Genomic DNA, 19,521 nt, shown 5'->3' on the forward strand with positions numbered 1-19,521 from the left:
GATGCTGGAGAAAATTATACTAGCAGAACTTAACCGCTTTGGAGCAATATTCTATAAAATCGTGCAATTACTGGCATATGTTGATGACATTGATATCATCGGTCTAAACACTCGCGCGGTTAGTTATGCTTACTCCAAACTGGAAAAAGAAGCGGTAAATATTGGTTTGATGGTGAATGAGGGCAAAACGAAGTACTTGTTGTCATCGAGCAAATAATCAGCACATGCGCGCCTTGGCAACCACGCTACTGTTGGCAGCCATCATTTCGAAATAGTAAAATACTTCGTTTATTTGGGAACCATCATCAACACTAGTAACGACATCAGCTCTGAAATCCAGCGAAAAATCACCCTTGCCAATATATGCTACTTTGGACTAGCTAGGCAACTGAAAAGTAAAGTCCTCTCTCGGCAAACGAAACTCATACTCAACAAGTCATTTATCGTTCCAGTCCTGGTATAAGGTGCAGAAGTATGGGCCATGACAACATCAGATGAAGCGGCTCTGGGAGTGTTCGAGAGAATAGCTCTTCGAAAATTTATGGACCTCTACGCGTTGCCGATGACGAGTACCGAAGAAGATTTAACGATGAGCTGTACGAGCTATACGCAGACATCAACATAGTCCAGCTAATTAAAACGCAGCGGCTGAGCTGGCTAGGCCATGTTATGCGAATGAAAGATGACGCTCCGCCCAAGAAAATTTTTCTATCGGAACCCGCCAGTGGAAGCAGAGGTAGAGGGCGGCCATCACTCCGTTAGAAGGACCAGGTGGAAAACGATTTAAACTCCCTTGGTGTGACCAATTGGCGCCGGTTGGCAGAGAGAAGGAGCGAGTGGCGCGCTTTGTTGGACGGCCATAACCGTTTAAACGGTTAAGCCCGAATTAAGTAAGTAAGTAAGAAATATGATAGTCGGTTTGAGAGGTTAAGGTGAAAGTGAATAATTTTAAAATATGATTGAGGATTGAGACATTTTTTTATTACTTCCATTAGGGTTTTGATGGCAGTGCGTCAATTGAGGAAAAATCGAAGACCGATCTTCGAATTTTTTGGCTCGATTTATATATCATAATGTTTCTCATCCTAACCTTTGAATAAGACTCCATCTAAAATATCTTCGGAGGTTATCGCGCCCTGCATTTATTTATTTTACTATTTATAAATTTTGTTAATATAATTGACGATTCTAGGCTTGATAGTACATTAGAATCGTACTTCGAAAAAATTTTTATAACAATTTTGGAGTACTGTATGAAAAGGTGTATAAATAATTCAGGTATTTATTAATACTTATTTGTAATTAAACTTTGTATCATATCTAGAATAAATATATATATGTATAATTTTTTGGGCTAATATATGTACACCCTACTTCCAAAACGTTGCTGATATAATAAGGCACTCTGTATTTGCGTGTCGTCATTATCTTATGAGTCATTTGACAAGCATAGAACACTTGTCCCTTTGGCGCAGAGGATAGCGCGTTGGACTTCTAATCCAAAGGTCGCGGGTTCGATCCCCGCAAGGGATGTCAGTTTACCAGTAGTAAAATTTTTTGGAATCTCTTTTTTTAAATACAAAAAATAGGTATTCTATATGTTCTAAATAAATGTAAATATAACTTAGATGGATGTAAAACAATTTCATACACAAACTTGCATAGGTGATATTTCCTGTTTTGGAGCAGGGTATTTCCGCCTGGACAAAGGTTATCTGCATAGAAAATGTGTACAATGGGCTTGTGAAGTGCTCGACGTGATAAAATAATATTCCTTAGTGAAAGTGTACTATAGTGGATGTGAATACAGTGAATGTGATACCATATCACATCGCAATTCTCATATGACATCCTTCAAGCAATAATGTGACTCAACGACGTTCATCCAGTTGGACTTCTAATGCAAATGTAGCTGGTTCGAACCCCAGAAGGAAAATGTATTTTCGAAATTAAAAAAAATATATATATAAAATGTGCTATGCGGTACACGTTCTTGTAAACCTTAATATACACAAAACAGCATTAATTTTGATTTTTGTAGTTTAAGGAAGACGCTTTCCATTAACCATTTATTGTTCTTGTAGGTATACATGAGCATGTGACCTGTTTGTACCAATGATTAACTGGAATTTTGGTATAAAATCATTTCTTTTCCAGGCTTGAGTTGTTTTTTATTGAGAGCATGGTTACATTGAAGGCAACATAATTTATTTTTATCCATGCACAATTTTCTAAAGATTAATCACAAAATTTATTTATTATTCCACAAGAAAAAAATGTATACACATTCAGACTTTCATTTGTACATAATTCGGGTTACTCCCTTACGCATGTATCTACATTTTATGAGTGACTTATAGCAAATCTCGTGGACGTGCCTACAGCTCATACCAACACATTTCTCTCCTTAGTATAGTCTTATATAATTTATTACACATATAAAGTTGACGCATTATTTCAGAACCAATACAAAGCCTAATGGTAATAATTTCTTCTTCGAATGCATGATATTGTAAATTTTTACGATTTCGGCTGCAATGATGGTGGCAGATTTCTTTCTAAAACGCCAACATTAAAATACAGATTTTCTCGCTGCGCTGGATCCGTTTGTGCTTCCGCGGCTAAACGTTCCGCCCGAAGTTCTTTTATAGATTCTAGGATTTAAATAAATAACATGAACCATTAATAATGAACATATTATAGAATGGTATATGAACTTACTACTGTATGGTGTGTACTTGTCGGAGACTAAACTTTCCAAATTGTAACCGATGAAACCAACAACTGCAGCAACTGGCAATGTTATGTAAACAGCATTGCGACGTAATATTGCCATAAGGATCGGCCACATTTTTAGTTATTTTATAACTTCACAGTATTTTTCGTTTGTTTTTGCGTTTGATACAAATATGAATCAAAATGCAATTTTCTTGCAGGCGTGCAATGCTAACAGCTGATTGTGACGTTCATAGTGTACCTATACAAGTGTGTCAACTAAGCGATAAACGTCAAAACTACAAACAGCCTCGCTCACCTGATGCAAATCTCAGGTCTAGAGTTGCATTTTTGGTACGTAAGAGTACTTCAAGCTGAGTTGCATTTGATAGTTTAATAAAACTTTGTAGTATTTACAGATGAAATAGTTGCATATATTTCCGCGTAAATAAGAATACTAGAAGATTTGTAGCCTGCAACAATGCGGAAACATACGGAAAGCAAAATTTATTTAAATTAGGGTCAAAATATAAAGCGCCACACGTGTAACATGGAAACTTTTCACTTCTATGGCTGTTTGCACAAATGCATAGGGCCTAAATTATATAAACGCTTTGGCCGCTTCAATACAAAGATAACGTACGGCGTTGTCAAAGCGTAGGCACGCAACCAAAGCATTTATGTAAATTTTTCGATACTTCGCCCGACAGATGAATTAATGAATACAACACAACCAAAGCATTTGTGTAAATCCGCCTTAATTTTTGTAGCTGTGAAAGTCTCCTGCAAATAAAATGGTGCTGTAAGTGCAAACAAATCCAACTCCTATATGACACTACTTTATTCTCTATGTATTTTTCTCGTATTTTCTCTTATATTTTTAGTCGAGAGAGCCAATAAGGTTTCAGCACAGGTGTAAGTGTGTGAACTATATTTAAAATAAACTAACGAAATACATGAAAAATACAGCGTAGTTCATTAAAAACAAACCAGCTTGTATTTCGATAGGGTTTTTTGACATTAGGCCGTTTTTTCTTTACTTTTTCTGACAAATGAACATTTTGTTTTTAGTTTCAAAATTTTGTGCATAAAAACACAACTAAATTCAAAGTGTAAATTGTGTGTGCAAATGAGTTTTCAATAAGTGTATATTTTTCAGTTTTCCATAGTTAAGGAATTGACCTCCAGATTCTTGTGCTACACAAATATAGTGAACTTGGGCACAGAAATTCAAATTAAAAAGTTTTTCACAATAATTTGAAAAACTCTACGTTTTCTCTGCTTTTTATAGGTTCTTGTATTACAAAAATATAATGAACTTGCGTACAGAAATCCTAGAAAATATTTTACCGATATACTTTGTTGTTGAGTTAAAAATGTGTTTCACAATAATTTGAAAAACTCTAAGTTTTCTGTGCTTTTTACTCTTAGGAGTAACCTCATGTATTAAATAAAATTTTTAAAGAAAATCAATAACTCTGAACTGAACAATTTTCGCTATGATATAACTTTAAAATTTTGTGGAACAGGAGAAACACTGTTGAGACTACTCAAACCCTGTTTCAATCTTTTACGTCTCTGCACAGAACCCTAATGGACCGTTTTCAACCAAAACAACAATGGCAAGCCAGATTTTTTCGTTATGCTCACTTAAGCGAGTGCCTGTCCGAAAGAAGTCAAAACACTTGTCCTTGTACACTATGGTGACGTGTTTAGCGGTAGAATCATTGTTTACTGTATAGTTTGGCAGCTTAAGTAGAGGTTATGTTGCGAATAGAGTGGAAGGCAGTGGACTAGGCAGTCGAATGTCATATAATTTCTTCAAAGTTAAAAAAAAAATGATAAAAGATTTTATATAAATAAAACTATTGTTTTAATAACAACAAAAACGCCATATATATTCTGTATACATAAATTTGTAAGGATTATCTCACTTTAAAATTTGAATTAAATAATCTAAAGTTTTTTTTGAAACTGAGTCGAGAACTGTGCGTGTGAATGTGCGAATTTTCACCGATCAGCTGTTAGTTGCGCTACTTGGTAAAATTTACAATGGGTAGAATGATCACAGAGCTTAGTGGGAAGTATCGGTAGATTTCACGAAATATGGCGTACTCGATATCTGTTGATGAATACGACGTACAGTAAAACAATTCACTAGATATGGAAGTTTAGTCAACCCGAAGAACTAGTACCTACTCAACTCAAGATATTCAAAATTAATACCATTGGTATGAACGTGCATCAAATATCCTGCCCTATTCGACCTGTAAAATGGTTATACTTCTGCGAGTATCAGGCTTGAACCGAACCCTTAAATCTTGTTGAAGTTGTGAACTCTATAGCCTCAACCACTGGCGTTACTGGTAGGGTATGCATAATTGCATACAAAGTGGCTGTCTGGGCACTTTTCAAGACTTCTACGCATCCCAATATACTCTTGCATACATAAAGTGCCGTGAAGCTTTTCTTCGCCAGGATGTTTCGGGACATTCTTCAAAGCCTGCAAATTTCTGAGAAAACACCTAGGGCTTATTCTATGGCTTTCTTACAGCCGTGTTCACCATCTCTATCATTACACAGCCCCACAGAATAAAAAGTGGGATGTTGAACGGAGGAGACAGGTCAATTCTTATGGATTTTTGGGCGCTGAACACGAATCCGTTACCAGAATTAAAAAGTTGGCTCTAGTTTTTTTTTATACTCCCGTTTTTCGTCTCAAAAACTAGAAAAACGGGAGTTTTTTGAGGTTAGAAAAAAAACAAGAGCTAATTTTTGCTTTCTGACAACGGATTTGTGTTCAGCGACCAAAAATCCACATTTTTGACATGTCTCCTTCGTTGAACATCCCACTTTTTTTCTGTGGGCTGTGTTATCAGCTGGAGGGTTGCAACATATCAGATTTAGTTTCATTTCAGATATTCGTTTTCACCAGCACAGGGGGAAAGTTCCCGTTTTAATCGATAACTGTGAATATTTTGTAAAGCAAATCGGAAACATCTGTTGAGAATACACGAAAACTAGCCAAACAGCTGACTTTTGTATACATTTGTTTTTTGGCATTTCACGGAGATGCGAATTTCTGTCTTGGTGTTGTTTGTAGATGTTGCGGCCTTTATTCAGCATGTGGATTCCGGCTAAGAGGCTAATTAATGGTGGCTTATAACCATAACCAGATAAAACAGCTGATCGAACCTGGCTTATGGAAAACAATGTAATCGATTAATGGTGCCATACCATAACGCTAAAGCCATAGCCAACCAATTGGTGTTTGGTTTCTCGCCATATCCATAACCTAAAAATGTTTGAGTAGGTGAATTTGAAAACTTTTTGTTGATTTTATTCATTGTTTTGGATACGTTATGACTAAGAGACTTATTTTTTGTGGAATATGTACAAACGTCAAATCTAAATGTCACGCAGAACAAAAATTGGAAATCGAGCTAGGTTAGGCAGTAAATTCAATTTGGGTTGCTCTCATACAAGTTGTATGTGCATGAGACATTTTTGACAGAAAATGACTTGCGTGCTTTTATATTAGGTGGGCGTATTAGCCATATATGAACTTGGTTTGTTTGCATTTGAGGCGCCCTGTGCCTAATTTATATATCTTCACCACCACAAATCACAACACAAGATTGCACATTGAGCATGTAAACAAAAGATCAGCTGTTTTTCTTGGGCAATTTTTACGCCATTTTTCTTTAGCTCTTGTTTTTTTCATCTTTCTTTCATTCGCTCAAGCAGTTAAGTGAGACCTTGTGGGCAGAACGAAATAATTTTGAACTCGCGCAATCTTCTGCGTGTGATTTGTGATATATCTTGGATGTAATGAAACGATTATATTTACCTTGCTGAAACCAATTAGATATCCGTTTTAACTAATTCAAAATTACTTAAAACAAGATATTTTTACAAACATTCCACATCAAGTACTTTATTACGCCAGCGCCTTTAATATCTATCATCGTAAAGTGTCATATTTCTTAAAACTAATTGAAGTAAACTTCTCTTTTGAATTTTCTATCGGTGCATGTATGCGAATTTGTCTCAAATGTGTATCTCGTCCATTTTGATGGTTTGCCACAATAGCTATTTGCAGCATGTATATGCGTACGGGACGTGATTTCCCAGTTTCCACATGTATGGCAGTCCAACCTTAATACAATGATAATTATTTTCAAAAGCACTTCTTTGTATACTGTAAAACATACCTGACGGCTCGAAGAGTTCATGATTTTGCAACTCTTGCAAATCATTGAAATTTGAGCCAGTTCTTAACGAAATACGTGACGGTGTGTAACTTTCATCTAATTTATAGTCAGCATACAAGTAAACTGCACTTATTCGCGTTTTACGATGAAATTGTACATTGACTAAGTGTGGCAATTGACCATCTGATTGCCAATAAGTGTCGATTATATTATCGCGCAGTCTCTCAACGCCAAAACCTATAGAAAGATTTGACATTAAAATATTTTACAGAGTATGTGAAGCAAACGAACCCGGTTTACAAGATGATAAACTCCATACAGCTTGGTTGCCAATTTCACGAACAGCTCCCGACCGTTCTAAGGGCAAAGGATCCTGATTGCTAATTTCCTCCTCACCGCTGCCTTCCATTCGTATGAATGAAGTTGAAGCTTTGAAGTGTACTTCTGCCTGTTTTATCTTAATTGTTTATTATTCAGGCAAACAAAACAAGCAAATTAACAATCAATATAAAAGGTGTTTATAAATTCTGCCATGAAATGTCTTAATGCCGGTCCATCAGCTGTTTTGGTAAAAATGACAATTCCATTGAATACCCAGATCGTATAAATTTTCTTAATTGAATAAAAATAATGTTGCCACTTGCAAAGTATTATACCACATTTACATTGCATAGAGTAAGTCATTTTGTGTGTAAAATTGCACGTGTGATAAATTTCCTCATACAAATCATGTTTCCAAAATAACTCATTCGAACGTATTTCACCGCATATGGTCTGCAAATGAAATTCACATATCTGATCTATACACGTTTTTAACATTTCCTTCCTAAAAGAAACCCGGCAAAAACCATACGGGTGAATGCCGGATCATGCAGCATCATCGACGATATCGTCTGCTTATGGTACTCTGAAGCTTATATTTTTGTTTATCGTATGTCTATTGCCAAATTGTTTTCGTCCTTTACTTCTGACACTTCGTTATCCCTTTCACAGCACCTGAAGCGGTTGCTGTCATTTGGGCTTAGGTATTGCTGCCGTATAGATATAGATAGTGCCTTACAAGAGTTATAAAACTGCTTTGGGTAAAAGTCTAGTTGAGGGGTCGACTGATACTGCGCGTCGAAAAATATCGAGAGAGTTGTCAAAAGACGCGTATTAATCTCGAGAACAATAATCCGAAAGCGTAAAAAATTTTATCTCTGTTCGGAGATATTTGCAGTTGAACCACAAATAAAATTGTGAACACAAGTGTTTTGTGCGGATATAGTTTTGGTCCCCAAACCGGTGTTGGACCCAACCAGGGTCATTTTTAATAAGCGCCGAAGGCCGCCAACGCAGAAACCCTGCAAAAATCGTTGGACCATGTGGTCCACTGGAGTACTTACCATTCTACTCCACTGTAATGCAGCGATGGACCAACTCATGTTTCTACACGAACATGTTATAAGCCGATCATTGCTCGTTTTTAACGATTGTAATCACTACACGATGTTTATTGGACTGTGGGTACTCCATGGATTACTCTGATGTAATGCGGAGCTGGAGTATATGGTCCGGTCCTAGGACATCGCAATGTTAATTGGACCATATTTGCATGCATGGAGTACTCGCGATTTTTGCAGGGAAGGTGTTCTGCGCAGAAATACTATGGATACCACCACCGGTTTCGGAGGTACCCGCGGGTCTTTTATTAATTTTTCGTTAATATCTTTTGAACGAGTTAAAATTTTTATTTTCCGCCTTCGGATTATTAATACCGACGTCAAGACGCGTCGTTTGATACCTCTTTCGATATTTTTGGTAACGTATTATTTATTTATTAGCAGTCGGCCCCTCAACTAGACTTTTACCCTGCTTTGTATCTTTTAAATTGTTTTCTTCGTTTATCGTACTATTGTTCAGTAAATTCCGTAATTGCATATTGTAGTCGAGTCTTGTACGGAACGGTTAAGCGAAATGTAAATGAGGCCAATGTAAATGGTTTTATTTGACTCATTATTACTCTGGTTTTTGTACAATGGTAAACATTTTGATATGGCAGCACTTCTACTTTGACTGCAGTAAAATTTTGACATATTGCAAATTTGATAGAAACTTGCAAAACATTAGGAAAAGTAGTTTAATTTTCATCTTTGATAAACAAAGTTGATTACAATGAGCTTGGAGCAGGGAGAACATTTGCTGGCGCTGAAAGGTAAGCACAATAATAAGTACATCTTTTAGAGCTTAACAATTTTGCTTGAAGTGATGCGTCTGACAAGGCCAACACTCATCGGCCCACAGGTGATATCCTGCGAAAATCGGGATTTACCACAACAAACATTCCGGCGACGCATGATGGAGCATGACAACACAACAGTAGCAGGTGCAGAAACTCTAGCCGCAGGACAATTCATGTTATTGCCACAATCTTTCGGTTCCATATATTTAGGTAAAACTTTTCAGATGTCCTACAGCATTTGTAGGTGATAATGCGATCTTTTTTCTATTGCAGGTGAAACATTTGCTAGCTACATTTGTGTGCATAACTGCACCACCTATTCTGTGGATGGTGTTACTGTTAAAGCCGATTTACAATCTAATACAACACGTATCAATTTACCAATAAATGAAAAGCAAGCGAGCACAACACTTGCGCCTGACCAAACTTTAGATGATGTGATACGTTATGAAGTGAAAGAGATAGGAACACATATGTAGGTGAAGATACCGAAGCAATACATTATGCAGTGCGTACCTACTAATTGTCATTTCGTTTAATATTTCTTTTTAGTTTGGTTTGTGAAGTTAATTATACCACACCTGCTGGGTTTCCGCAATCATTTCGCAAATTCTTCAAATTTCAAGTACTCAAGCCACTAGATGTAAAGACAAAATTTTATAATGCGGAAATGGATGAGATTTACTTGGAAGCGCAAATACAAAATATAACTACAGGGCCGTTTTGTCTCGAAAAAGTAGAATTGGACAGTTCGGAGCATTATACTGTTACACCTCTTAATACATTGTCGAATGGAGAATCGGTGTTTTCATCGAAAAATATGCTGCAACCAAATAACAGTTGCCAATTTTTATATTGTATTAAGGTAAATTTGTTTTATTTGTGTTGCTCTACTCAATCGGCACATCCAGATTTAAGTTGCCGTCCTTTGGGATTCCTACTATAGACATCTTTAAGCCAAGTTTAAATTTTTTCAAGCAATTGAGCTTCCATAGTTAGTTTATGTCGCCCTCAACCACAAAGATTCAAAAGAAATTGTTTCCTAGGCAGTCAGGCAAGTGCCAGAAAGTGCTGGTACCGTATTCATAACACTTCAATAGTGTTTGTTGCGCTTACAACAAGAAGAATCACAATGGAGCCGCTTATTTTATTGCACCGCCGAAAGTGCTCCCATAAGATTGTGAACAGTGATACAATGATGAATGTACTTAGCTGAATATGCTTCGGGATATTTTGCTGATAAGGTAGATAAAAGTGCTGTAACAGTAAAAATTTGGAAAGGGGAAATCCAAGGCAGACTTGACTCCTCATCGGTTTCAAAGTTTTTTGGCTCGCCAAATTCCAGTCAGTCCTACAGGAGCTACCTTTTTTACCGCCTATGCATCTGGTCGGACTTGGGGCCTTATTATGTATCGAAAAACATTTCTTTCGTATTTGAAAAAGAAAAATGTATGTGATTTTTCAGATTTTCAAACGCATTTTCAATCGAATCAAGTAACATAGTAAGGCCCCTGGGCAAGCCCGAATCATACTAAAAATTTGATTTGTGGATTTTAGGCATACATATTATAGCCATGACAAGAATAGGCATAACCGCGGGGATATTTTCAGCGCGTAACTCGTTAGGGAATTTTTACATGCCGCAACCTCAGTCATCCGTGTACTAAAAACAGCACTTTTAGGAAAGGATCTGCTATATATATTTATAAGTACATATTTTTGTTTACCCGTCATTGCTAAATCTTGAACAATATGTCTTTTTAGCCTAAAGCGGAAATCGCAAAGGACATTAAAACCCTGCGACTAGCGAACACTGTTGGAAAATTAGATATTGTATGGCGCTCGAATCTTGGCGAAAAAGGACGTTTGCAAACGAGTCAATTGCAACGATTGGTGTGTGCATACTAAGAACACTGAAATAGTTGATTCAATAACAATATTAATTTTACCATTGGTTTTATATTTCAGCCCTTTGAATACAAAGATGTACGACTCGAAGTTATTGATGCACAAAATATTGTCAAAATAGGTGAACCTTTTACGTTTGTTTGTCGTTTGACCAATACTGCAGAACGTCCAATGGATTTAGTCGTCAAATTAGAAACACAACTTGATATCAATTGTGATTATAGTGGTGCTGCAGAGTTTTCAATTGGTAAATTAGCATCAGGTGAACAACGTGAATTTCCGCTTACGGTGTGTCCAGCGCGTTTGGGACTTATCAAAATTAGGCCGTTGCTACTAACAAATATACTACAACAGGAACAGTATATTATAGAAAAAGTGGTTGATGTATTTGTTGTAGATACAGATTATCATGAAGATGAAGCATTCCAAGTTAATAAATTTGTACGTTACGATAATGCAAGGCCAAGCCAAAGGGAGGAGCGTACGCTGCAGCTGCAAGTGGTTTGAGACAAGTTTTAAAGGACATGTATAAGCTATGTATAAGGTGTTGAAATGTGTTTGGAGAAACATTTGAAATTACTTGAAGTATTTCGTGGAGGAAATGTGTAAGCATTTAGCAAACATTAGAAAAGCTGTTTGTATTTAAATAAAAAAAAATAAATGTAAGGCGCGATAACCTCCGAAGAGATCTAAGGCCGAGCTTCTCTTCCAATTTGCGTCGTGCTCCTCTTGATTTTTCCCTACAAATTGGCCGGACGGGACCTACATGTTTTATGCCGACTCCGAACGGCATCTGCAAGGCAGATGAGTTTTCACTGAGAGCTTTTCATGGCAGAAATACAATCGTAGCGCTTGCCAGACACTGCCGAGGGGCGACCCCGCTTAGAAAAATTTTCTTCTAATTGAAAAATCTTATTTCTAAAATTTTGATGTTGCTTTGCCCGGGAGTTGAACCCAGGGCATACGGTGTGATAGGCGGAGCACGCTACCATCACACCACGGTGGTGTATTTAATAAGTTTAAATAAAAATATTACAATATTTGTAAATTCAATCATAATTATCAAACCGATGGGTTTTTTATCACTGCGTTCTTTGATCTTTGGGCATCTTTTTTACACGTTGAAAAGGGTTTCTTAAGTTCATCTACAATTTTTTCTTCCATTCAATCGGGTGGTATAAATTTGCCCAGTAAACTAGTCGCAAATTGCTCCGTAATCGGGTCGCAATCAAACCTAACGAAATCTCTCATTGCGTCACAAAGTAAGAAAAACTATATAAAGACTAAAGAAATTTGTCAAAGAAACGTTTCCAGCCCTGGAAGTGCTACTCAAAATCAGAAAGTGGAATATTTCCACGCTTGAGCGGAATGCCACCCTATCTCCACTAGCAGTTCGAAAAGCCCAATCTCTCAATTTGTTTGAAACAATACTATTTCTTTCTGTCTTTTTTACAAAAACGGACTATATCAAAATTTGAATTTGATGCCTTATACCAGGAGTTGCTTCAAAAACGCCATATCTCCCAAATTCGTAACCGGTGTGTTTAAAAAAAATGTGAAGGAATTTTTGGAACATATTCTGATGTGTGAAGTTTTCTAAAAGTTTCCACAGATGAGTTTTCGAAACGGCAGCCTAGATGGGTGGTAAAGTACTCAGCAGTAAATTTCAAGTTAAGCCTTGTAGACTTACTCGAATTTAACCAGCAGGATGCTCTCTAAGAATTTGGAAGAAGGTAAGAGGTTTTTTGTTTTAAATTTTTATTACTCCAGAGCGATAAAAATGCTCCGGCTGTATGGCTGGTGTTGACGGAACTATGGCAGAAGATCGATCAGAATATAGCCCAGCGGGTTAGGTGGCTTAGAATATACCCGCGGTAGGTATGCCTGTAGTAAGAGGCGACTAAAATACCAAATTGATTCAAGGGGTTGTGTAGCGCAACCCTCTCAAGGGGTTGCCAGCACAATATATAGCTTCTCCAACTCAATTTTGTCAACCTCACCTACCCGTGGCGAATCCTGTTTCATTAACAGCCGAGACTCTGGCGACCCCGAAATTCTGATGGATATAGGGGGTGGAAGGTAGGTTTGGCCTAGAAGGTTTTATGTGGTCATACCAATTCGTTCCCGAGATGATCGGGATAGTACCTTTATGGTGTTTGGTACCGGAACGTACCGGATCTGCATCCGGCAAAGTACCATCACCATCGATAACACTCCCAAAGGCCACTCCTTTCCGCTACAACAACAACAACAACAGCAACAACAACAACAACGATCAGAATAGAGGCCAGGGGCTGATATAAAACTGTTTAAAAAATTAGCAATTGATGCAGGTGAGCTCGATTTTTTGAACACGGTCGGTCAATTATAATACACAGTCATGTTCAGTGAATCCCGTTGTCAGAGTTCCATACCCAATTCTTACTGAAAAGTCAGTCTCGCTCTGAAAATTCGTGAGTGGTCGCACCTAATAGAGACACTGTTAAAACAGCAACAACAAAACTACAGATTGCGAATACAACACTATCGATGAATGGGCTGAACTAGTAGCGGTAGTGGGCGTAAAGAGCATATTTGAGAGACTATACATTAGACTGGGTCGATTAATTATCCGATATCGCGCCATAGATTTTTGATAGGATTTGGGCTCGGGAAAATAAAACTCCACTACGCATACCCGAAAAAATTATTTTCGAGCCTGCGAAATTAAATTTTTTTGACTTTACTTCGACTTTGATTTTTAAGGTTTTTTTCATGACCTACTAAAAAAATTTTCATATGTATGTTGTCAATAACAGTTTTTTGAAAAAAAACCTTAAAAATCAAAGTCGGAAAAAAGTTAAAAAATAAAATTTCGCAGGCTCGATAATTATTTTTTTTGGGTATGCGTAGTGGAACTTTTTTTCCTGAGCCCAAATCCTATCGAAAAATCGATGGCGCGAAATCGGTAAATTTTCGTCCATACAAATCGACCCACCCAACTATACATACTTGTATTAGTTGTAGCCGGTCAATAAATTATTGTAAATATTTTTGTGTTATGATAGGCTTTTCTTGACCATAATGTTGCTTTTAGTCCAAGTACTTGTTTTTTTTTTGTTAGATTAAAACGAATTGACTCAAAAACTTTGTCCTTAAAAAGGTTCCTGCAATTTTGAAGAAAACTATTTAAATTTGAAAAAATTTCGAAAAGATTTTCGAATTTTTCGACCACAGTTGAAATTAAAAAATTTCGAATAATTTTTCAATAATTTGCTAATTATCTGTTGTCAGAATGTTACGTGGCAAATGAAAATTTTCGAGAAATCGAATAATGTTTACATCAAGCATCTTGTCCACGTCACAAGGAACGACCCGTAATTATATTTTTAATTTATTGCCTAATATTCTCAAATATATTTTTATTGAATCATTGCATCGCGCGCCATTTGCCTCATAAATCTTTTGATTGACTTTTTCGAATTTGTTTGAAGCAATATTTACAATTAAAGTAAATGTATTCACGTCTACGCATTTTAAAATATGTAGTATGTAACTGTCCGATGCACGCTTGCTGCTTGTCGTTGGCATTTTGTTGTTGTTGTTATTTGTAATTTAGTTAATGTCTTCGATTGCTTGCAGGTGGCAGCTTTTAAGTTCAGTATTTTATGGCTTAAGTTGGTGGCTGGTGCCTAGTGTAGGTGCGGCAGTAAGTTGAATATTTTTTTGATTTATAAGCCTTCGAGCTAACGTTTACAAGCCTTTACACGATTTTGCACACAGCCTATGTATGCATACTTTAAAATATATTCATGGGGAGTTCCATGTCACACATTAATTCCTTCCAACTCCAATACCTCTCGTAGCCGTGCTAGAAGTTCGATCTTATTGTGGATTGTACTCAATCCACGGTTCTCCAACTCATTTTTCAGTTGGTAGATCCTTAATTCACTTAAATTTGTCCAAGTTGTATTCGAAATCTCGAGAATTTATTCAACAATTCCTCTTCTGACACCAATTGTAACGAATTTAGGGTAATTCCTCTTATTTGCAACCTTCTGCTAACGTTCGAATCACTAAACTGTTGAATAAATAACTCCAATATTCAATAATGCAAAATGGTCTCTATTAGACAACTTTCACAATAACACTTCTTCTTCTCAACAGATAGCGTGCTTAAATCAAACTGATTGCCATGCCTCATCTGGTGTTGCTTTTATATTCTTCGATTTCCTCGTTTGCATATTCCTAGGCGGTTCTAGAATTTACTATTTGTTTACCGGCTATAGCTACATATGCACGTTATAGCTTCTCATATGCGTGTGTATATGTGAGTGATACTTCCACAGATGTTTGCCTACTTTTGGGAGTATCTCAGATATATGCATGTGTTTGTGCGTCTCTCCGCTGCCTGTATGGACAAATGTATTTGTTGATGTGCATACAAGTCACAGCTTAGTATTGGCTTAGAGATGATAGTATCCCTTAGTGTTGCTAATATTCGTCACAATATGTACATATAAAAAAAGTAGAGTTTGATTAATGATGAAATGTAGAACAAAGTATGTTATGCGGCATACTCAAAGATTGCCGAGCAAAGCTCGGTCGCCAAGGTACTGAAATATTAAATATCTTTGAGTGTAGTTATACCAGGGCAGTGGCACTTAACAGGCTGCACAACATGGATATTGTATCAGTGGCGGAATTGGAAAAGGGAGTATGCAGCTCCTATACAATTTTGATTTCCATATCACATTCTCTACCGATTAATTCATATTGTAACGAATTTAGTGCATTCCGCTTATTTGCAACCTTCTGATAACGTTCGAATCACTAAATTTTTGAATAAATAACTCCACTATTCAATAATGCAAAATGGCCTTTATTAAAGTACCTCACAATAACAAAACTATTGCTCGCCAGATAGCGTCTTAAATCAAACTGATTGTCGTGCCTCTACTGTTGCTGCCTTTTATACTCTGTGATTTCTCGTTCGCATACTTCTAGGCGCTTCCATTTATAGCATTTACTAGTTGGTTATCAGCTATAAAATTACTACGTTTATAGTTTCTCATATGCGCGTGTATATGTGAGCACAATTATAATTTCATACTTTTGGGAGCATCCCAGATAAGATATCTGCATGTGTTTGTGCGTCTCTTCTCCGCTGCGTGTACGTACATATGTGTAGACATAATGATTGATTTATGGATGTGCATACAAGCCACTGCTTAGTATCGGCTTAGAGATGACAGTACCCCTTAGTGTTGCTAATATTCGTCACAATATTGCTGAAATTTGGCATAGCTGTAAATGTGGTTAATGTCAAAGTTTTAACGAAAATTGGGATATATTGGAAAGCGGGATGTTGATTTGCACGCTGGATATTGCTAATATGGGAAGTTTTGAAAAAGAAAGTGTGCACTCATAGAATTCTATTATCATATCGTTGGATTGGAGTGTAAACCTACTAAATACAGGGACGTCGGAACAAAATTTTTCTTAACGGGGCAAACCCAAATATTAAAACAGTTAAGTATATATTTATATATATTTTTCAATTAATATATATTACATATACATTCATATTTATTTCGATTATTTTCTATTAATTTTCACAGTTTAACACCATATCGGGTCAAAATAGATATATAACCTTCAATATGCCTTCATTGTTACTTTTAAAATATATTTCTTAATACGTAGTTTCTCACATATGTCTATTAACTTCATACTAAATAATCTGTTCCCAAAAGATCCTCCTCGCACTGTCTTTCAACCTCTAGAAAAATAAGTCAAATTAAATCAACCTTTAAATATTACCAAAGGTTGTTTTCCGATCTTTTCGCGAAGCGGATTCTTTCAAGATTTGTTTCAAATGCAAAGATTCAGTTCTTTCTTTGTAAAAATGAAGTAAAAGCACTGAAAGATCATTCGTAAGATGCTGCTGAAGCTGGAGTCGTCATTATTAGATTGACTAGTTTTTAAACTTCATCTAGAAGGTTTCTTTTAAAAGCAGAAGATTTTCGTAGTTCTTCAGCAATTTCAGTGCAGCTTGAAGATTTTATCCTGATATGTTTTTCAATATTTGAAGTTGAGGATGGAGGTCGGATAATTCGAAATCGTCTGCGAAAATTCCGAGTCTTTTTCAAAATTTCTTCAGTCGGAACATTCCTCTGTATACACTTCGAAATATCAAGACTTGACACATAGCGAAGGCCTGGTGAATGACAGCAAGTAATTTGTGAAAACAGTTAATGGATCAATAGAATTAAATAGACCTAAAGTGATCATATATTTACATATATTTACAGCGCTCGGAAGTTATGTGGGCAGCGCCCGTGCGACGCCCGATTGCGACGTCCTGGCTAAATACCATTTCTTCCAAAAACGACTTTTTGATGCAGTTTTATAGAGCAGCAACCAAATACTAACCACGCGCAAAGTAAAAACCCGGAGACGAGTTAACTTTCTGTGCTTTCCACGAAAAATTCAAATAGATTTTTGTCTGCCACGTATAATTTTTTAAGCCGATTATATACTTAAATAAATTATGCGAATGTGACTGTGGTACATCTCGAATAAAGAGAGGTTTATATGTCACATATCTAGGAATCTCCATAAATCTTTTTGATATCTCGTATCTAATATATTGGATTGGTGTAATTTTCGACCGCGGGCGATACTAGTTGCCCTTAAATGCATAAATAAATACTTTACATACTAGATCCAATCTTTACCCTTAACACAATTTTCTAACTAATGACGTCTAACCAGGGCCTAGGTTATGTACAAATTTTCCTAGATAATTTTTCCATTGGCATTAGTTAAGAGATCGACTATAAGTACTATGTTACGATTCGACATCGAATGGCCCATATGTTTGTCCCTATAGCCATCATTCAGTGGGTTTTATAGCTCCGTATCACGCTCAAATCTGAAGGGAATGCTCTGGATCATTGGGAGACTTGAGAAGCAGAGGTCGTGATATGAGTATATTATATTTAACACATACATACTGCTAAAGGCCAAGTAGCGCTATCTATTTTTAAAAAAAGTAGGTTTATTAAAGGCAGCCTTGGATCTTTACGACGGGATGATAGCTTATATGGTCGATGTATGTAACTTCTCAAAGCTAGCTAGCTCTACTGTGAACTGATTGCTTAATCTATGATGGAGTTGAAGTGAAGCATATTTTTCAAATATTTTGTCATTTTGTGTGTTTTTGTTATATTTCACAGTTATTGCTATTGTATTTATATCACATTTAGGCCCGGTTTTTCAGTACAAGTTCAACTCAACTTAATCTGCAGTTTTTCTGTCTACTTTAACTGAAGTTTAAGCTAAGCTTAAGAGGCCGATCTGCCAGGGTTAAACTCTAGTTAACCTATCAGTTATTTGCGCTCGTACGAAATGGCGTTAAATATACTCAACAAGCATTTGGGATTGAGTACTATTAGAGCTCATGTTGATTAATAGCATACATCTAAAATCTCAAGAGTTCTTTCGAAACAGTGGCTCAACACGAGAATCATAGCGTACTCAGGAAAAGAGGGATCTTTTTATAAAGCAAAATATGCTATTACTTAAGTTGATAAAATGTAATTAACACTTGTGGTTCTCTAACTGGACTTAAATGTAAGATTCAATGATGTTGATGTAGGATCTTCGATGTGGTAGGCGGAGCACGCTACCATCACACCACGGCGACCGCCTATATAATTTATTCTTGATTAATTACGCTTCAATACTGCTATCAGCCAGGTGTTTATTTCTCACAATAAACAGCTGTTGGTTTTGGTGGTACCTCCTTGGAGATTTTTCTCAAATCTACCTTAACTCGATATATGATGTAAGGTATCAACTGGGGAAATGGGTTGAATATTCATTTGAGAACTATACATTTCTCAAAATCTCTCGAAATTAGGATAATAATTGGAAAATACTAATAACGTTGGAGATCAGCTGGAAAACCTTTAATTTTACAAAATTTCTCAAAGGTTGGATAGTGACTGCAGAATGAAGTTTAATATCTACTCTAGAACTATCTGGTTTAAGAATAATTAAATAATGATGTTGGATATCACTTCCGAAACTAGATATATATTTCGTCGGAGGATTTTTTCCATGTTTGTTGGGTAAAAAAAATCCAGCTGTTGCCGTATCTACAAATTATGTACATAATAAAAAAACCAATGTTGCGGCACAAAAGAGCATATCCCAAAGGTGGCCTTAAACTGTGACTGAAAAACTGCTCACTAGTTTAACTAGAGTTTAAATTTGACTAGAGTTTAAGCAAGCTGAGTTTTAGCTGAGTTTAACCAACCACTGATAAACCGGGCCTTATGAGCTAATTAATTAAATTCACTCACTTGCCGACTTCCGGTTGACTTTTTTGTTAAGAGCTTTGAAGGGTGGCCACTCAGTTGAAACTTTTGCGCGTAAAGGACTTGCCAATATGCTGCTTTATTGGAATTTGAATTT

General features: G+C 36.5%; 3 protein-coding genes and 1 non-coding gene across 4 annotated transcripts; 2 read left to right on the forward strand and 2 right to left on the reverse strand.

Moving 5' to 3' along the window:
* Nucleotides 1-1,460: 1,460 nt before the first annotated feature.
* TRNAR-UCU (transfer RNA arginine (anticodon UCU)) lies at nucleotides 1,461-1,533 on the forward strand. Its single transcript has one exon. It is a non-coding gene; the product is annotated as a tRNA-Arg (tRNA).
* A 493-nt stretch (nucleotides 1,534-2,026) lies between these two features.
* LOC137246935 (small integral membrane protein 12-A) lies at nucleotides 2,027-2,986 on the reverse strand. Its single transcript, XM_067777977.1, has 2 exons — nucleotides 2,722-2,986; nucleotides 2,027-2,654 (listed from the first exon to the last, which is right to left on the reverse strand). Exons 1-2 carry the CDS (start codon nucleotides 2,849-2,851, stop codon nucleotides 2,521-2,523), a joined length of 264 nt encoding a protein of 87 aa, XP_067634078.1. The 5' UTR covers nucleotides 2,852-2,986; the 3' UTR covers nucleotides 2,027-2,520.
* A 3,645-nt stretch (nucleotides 2,987-6,631) lies between these two features.
* Nucleotides 6,632-7,498, reverse strand: APC10 (anaphase-promoting complex subunit 10). Its single transcript, XM_067777979.1, has 3 exons — nucleotides 7,221-7,498; nucleotides 6,930-7,166; nucleotides 6,632-6,873 (listed from the first exon to the last, which is right to left on the reverse strand). The coding sequence occupies exons 1-3, from the start codon at nucleotides 7,336-7,338 to the stop codon at nucleotides 6,680-6,682; spliced, it is 549 nt and encodes a 182-aa protein (XP_067634080.1). The 5' UTR covers nucleotides 7,339-7,498; the 3' UTR covers nucleotides 6,632-6,679.
* A 1,383-nt stretch (nucleotides 7,499-8,881) lies between these two features.
* On the forward strand, nucleotides 8,882-11,853 carry LOC137246937 (probable trafficking protein particle complex subunit 13 homolog). Its single transcript, XM_067777980.1, has 6 exons — nucleotides 8,882-9,123; nucleotides 9,175-9,360; nucleotides 9,424-9,625; nucleotides 9,703-10,015; nucleotides 10,915-11,043; nucleotides 11,119-11,853. The coding sequence occupies exons 1-6, from the start codon at nucleotides 9,084-9,086 to the stop codon at nucleotides 11,563-11,565; spliced, it is 1,317 nt and encodes a 438-aa protein (XP_067634081.1). The 5' UTR covers nucleotides 8,882-9,083; the 3' UTR covers nucleotides 11,566-11,853.
* Nucleotides 11,854-19,521: the final 7,668 nt, after the last annotated feature.

The sequence above is a fragment of the Eurosta solidaginis genome, chromosome 3, assembly GCF_040869045.1.
Source record: "Eurosta solidaginis isolate ZX-2024a chromosome 3, ASM4086904v1, whole genome shotgun sequence".
NCBI lineage: Eukaryota > Metazoa > Arthropoda > Insecta > Diptera > Tephritidae > Eurosta > Eurosta solidaginis.

What these genes read in the sequence shown, in the direction of transcription:
- APC10 (XM_067777979.1), bottom strand. Translation starts at nt 7,338, where the DNA reads ATGGAAGGCAGCGGTGAGGAGGAAATTAGCAATCAGGATCCTTTGCCC. An exon ending in TTTATCATCTTGTAAACCGG is followed by an intron (nt 7,167 to 7,220) that starts GTTCGTTTGCTT and finishes ATCTTTCTATAG; the next exon opens with GTTTTGGCGTTGAGAGACTG. An exon ending in TGAACTCTTCGAGCCGTCAG is followed by an intron (nt 6,874 to 6,929) that starts GTATGTTTTACA and finishes CATTGTATTAAG; the next exon opens with GTTGGACTGCCATACATGTG.
- LOC137246935 (XM_067777977.1), bottom strand. Translation starts at nt 2,851, where the DNA reads ATGTGGCCGATCCTTATGGCAATATTACGTCGCAATGCTGTTTACATA. An exon ending in CAAGTACACACCATACAGTA is followed by an intron (nt 2,655 to 2,721) that starts GTAAGTTCATAT and finishes TTTAAATCCTAG; the next exon opens with AATCTATAAAAGAACTTCGG.
- LOC137246937 (XM_067777980.1), top strand. Translation starts at nt 9,084, where the DNA reads ATGAGCTTGGAGCAGGGAGAACATTTGCTGGCGCTGAAAG. An exon ending in TTTCGGTTCCATATATTTAG is followed by an intron (nt 9,361 to 9,423) that starts GTAAAACTTTTC and finishes TTTCTATTGCAG; the next exon opens with GTGAAACATTTGCTAGCTAC. An exon ending in AATTTTTATATTGTATTAAG is followed by an intron (nt 10,016 to 10,914) that starts GTAAATTTGTTT and finishes ATGTCTTTTTAG; the next exon opens with CCTAAAGCGGAAATCGCAAA.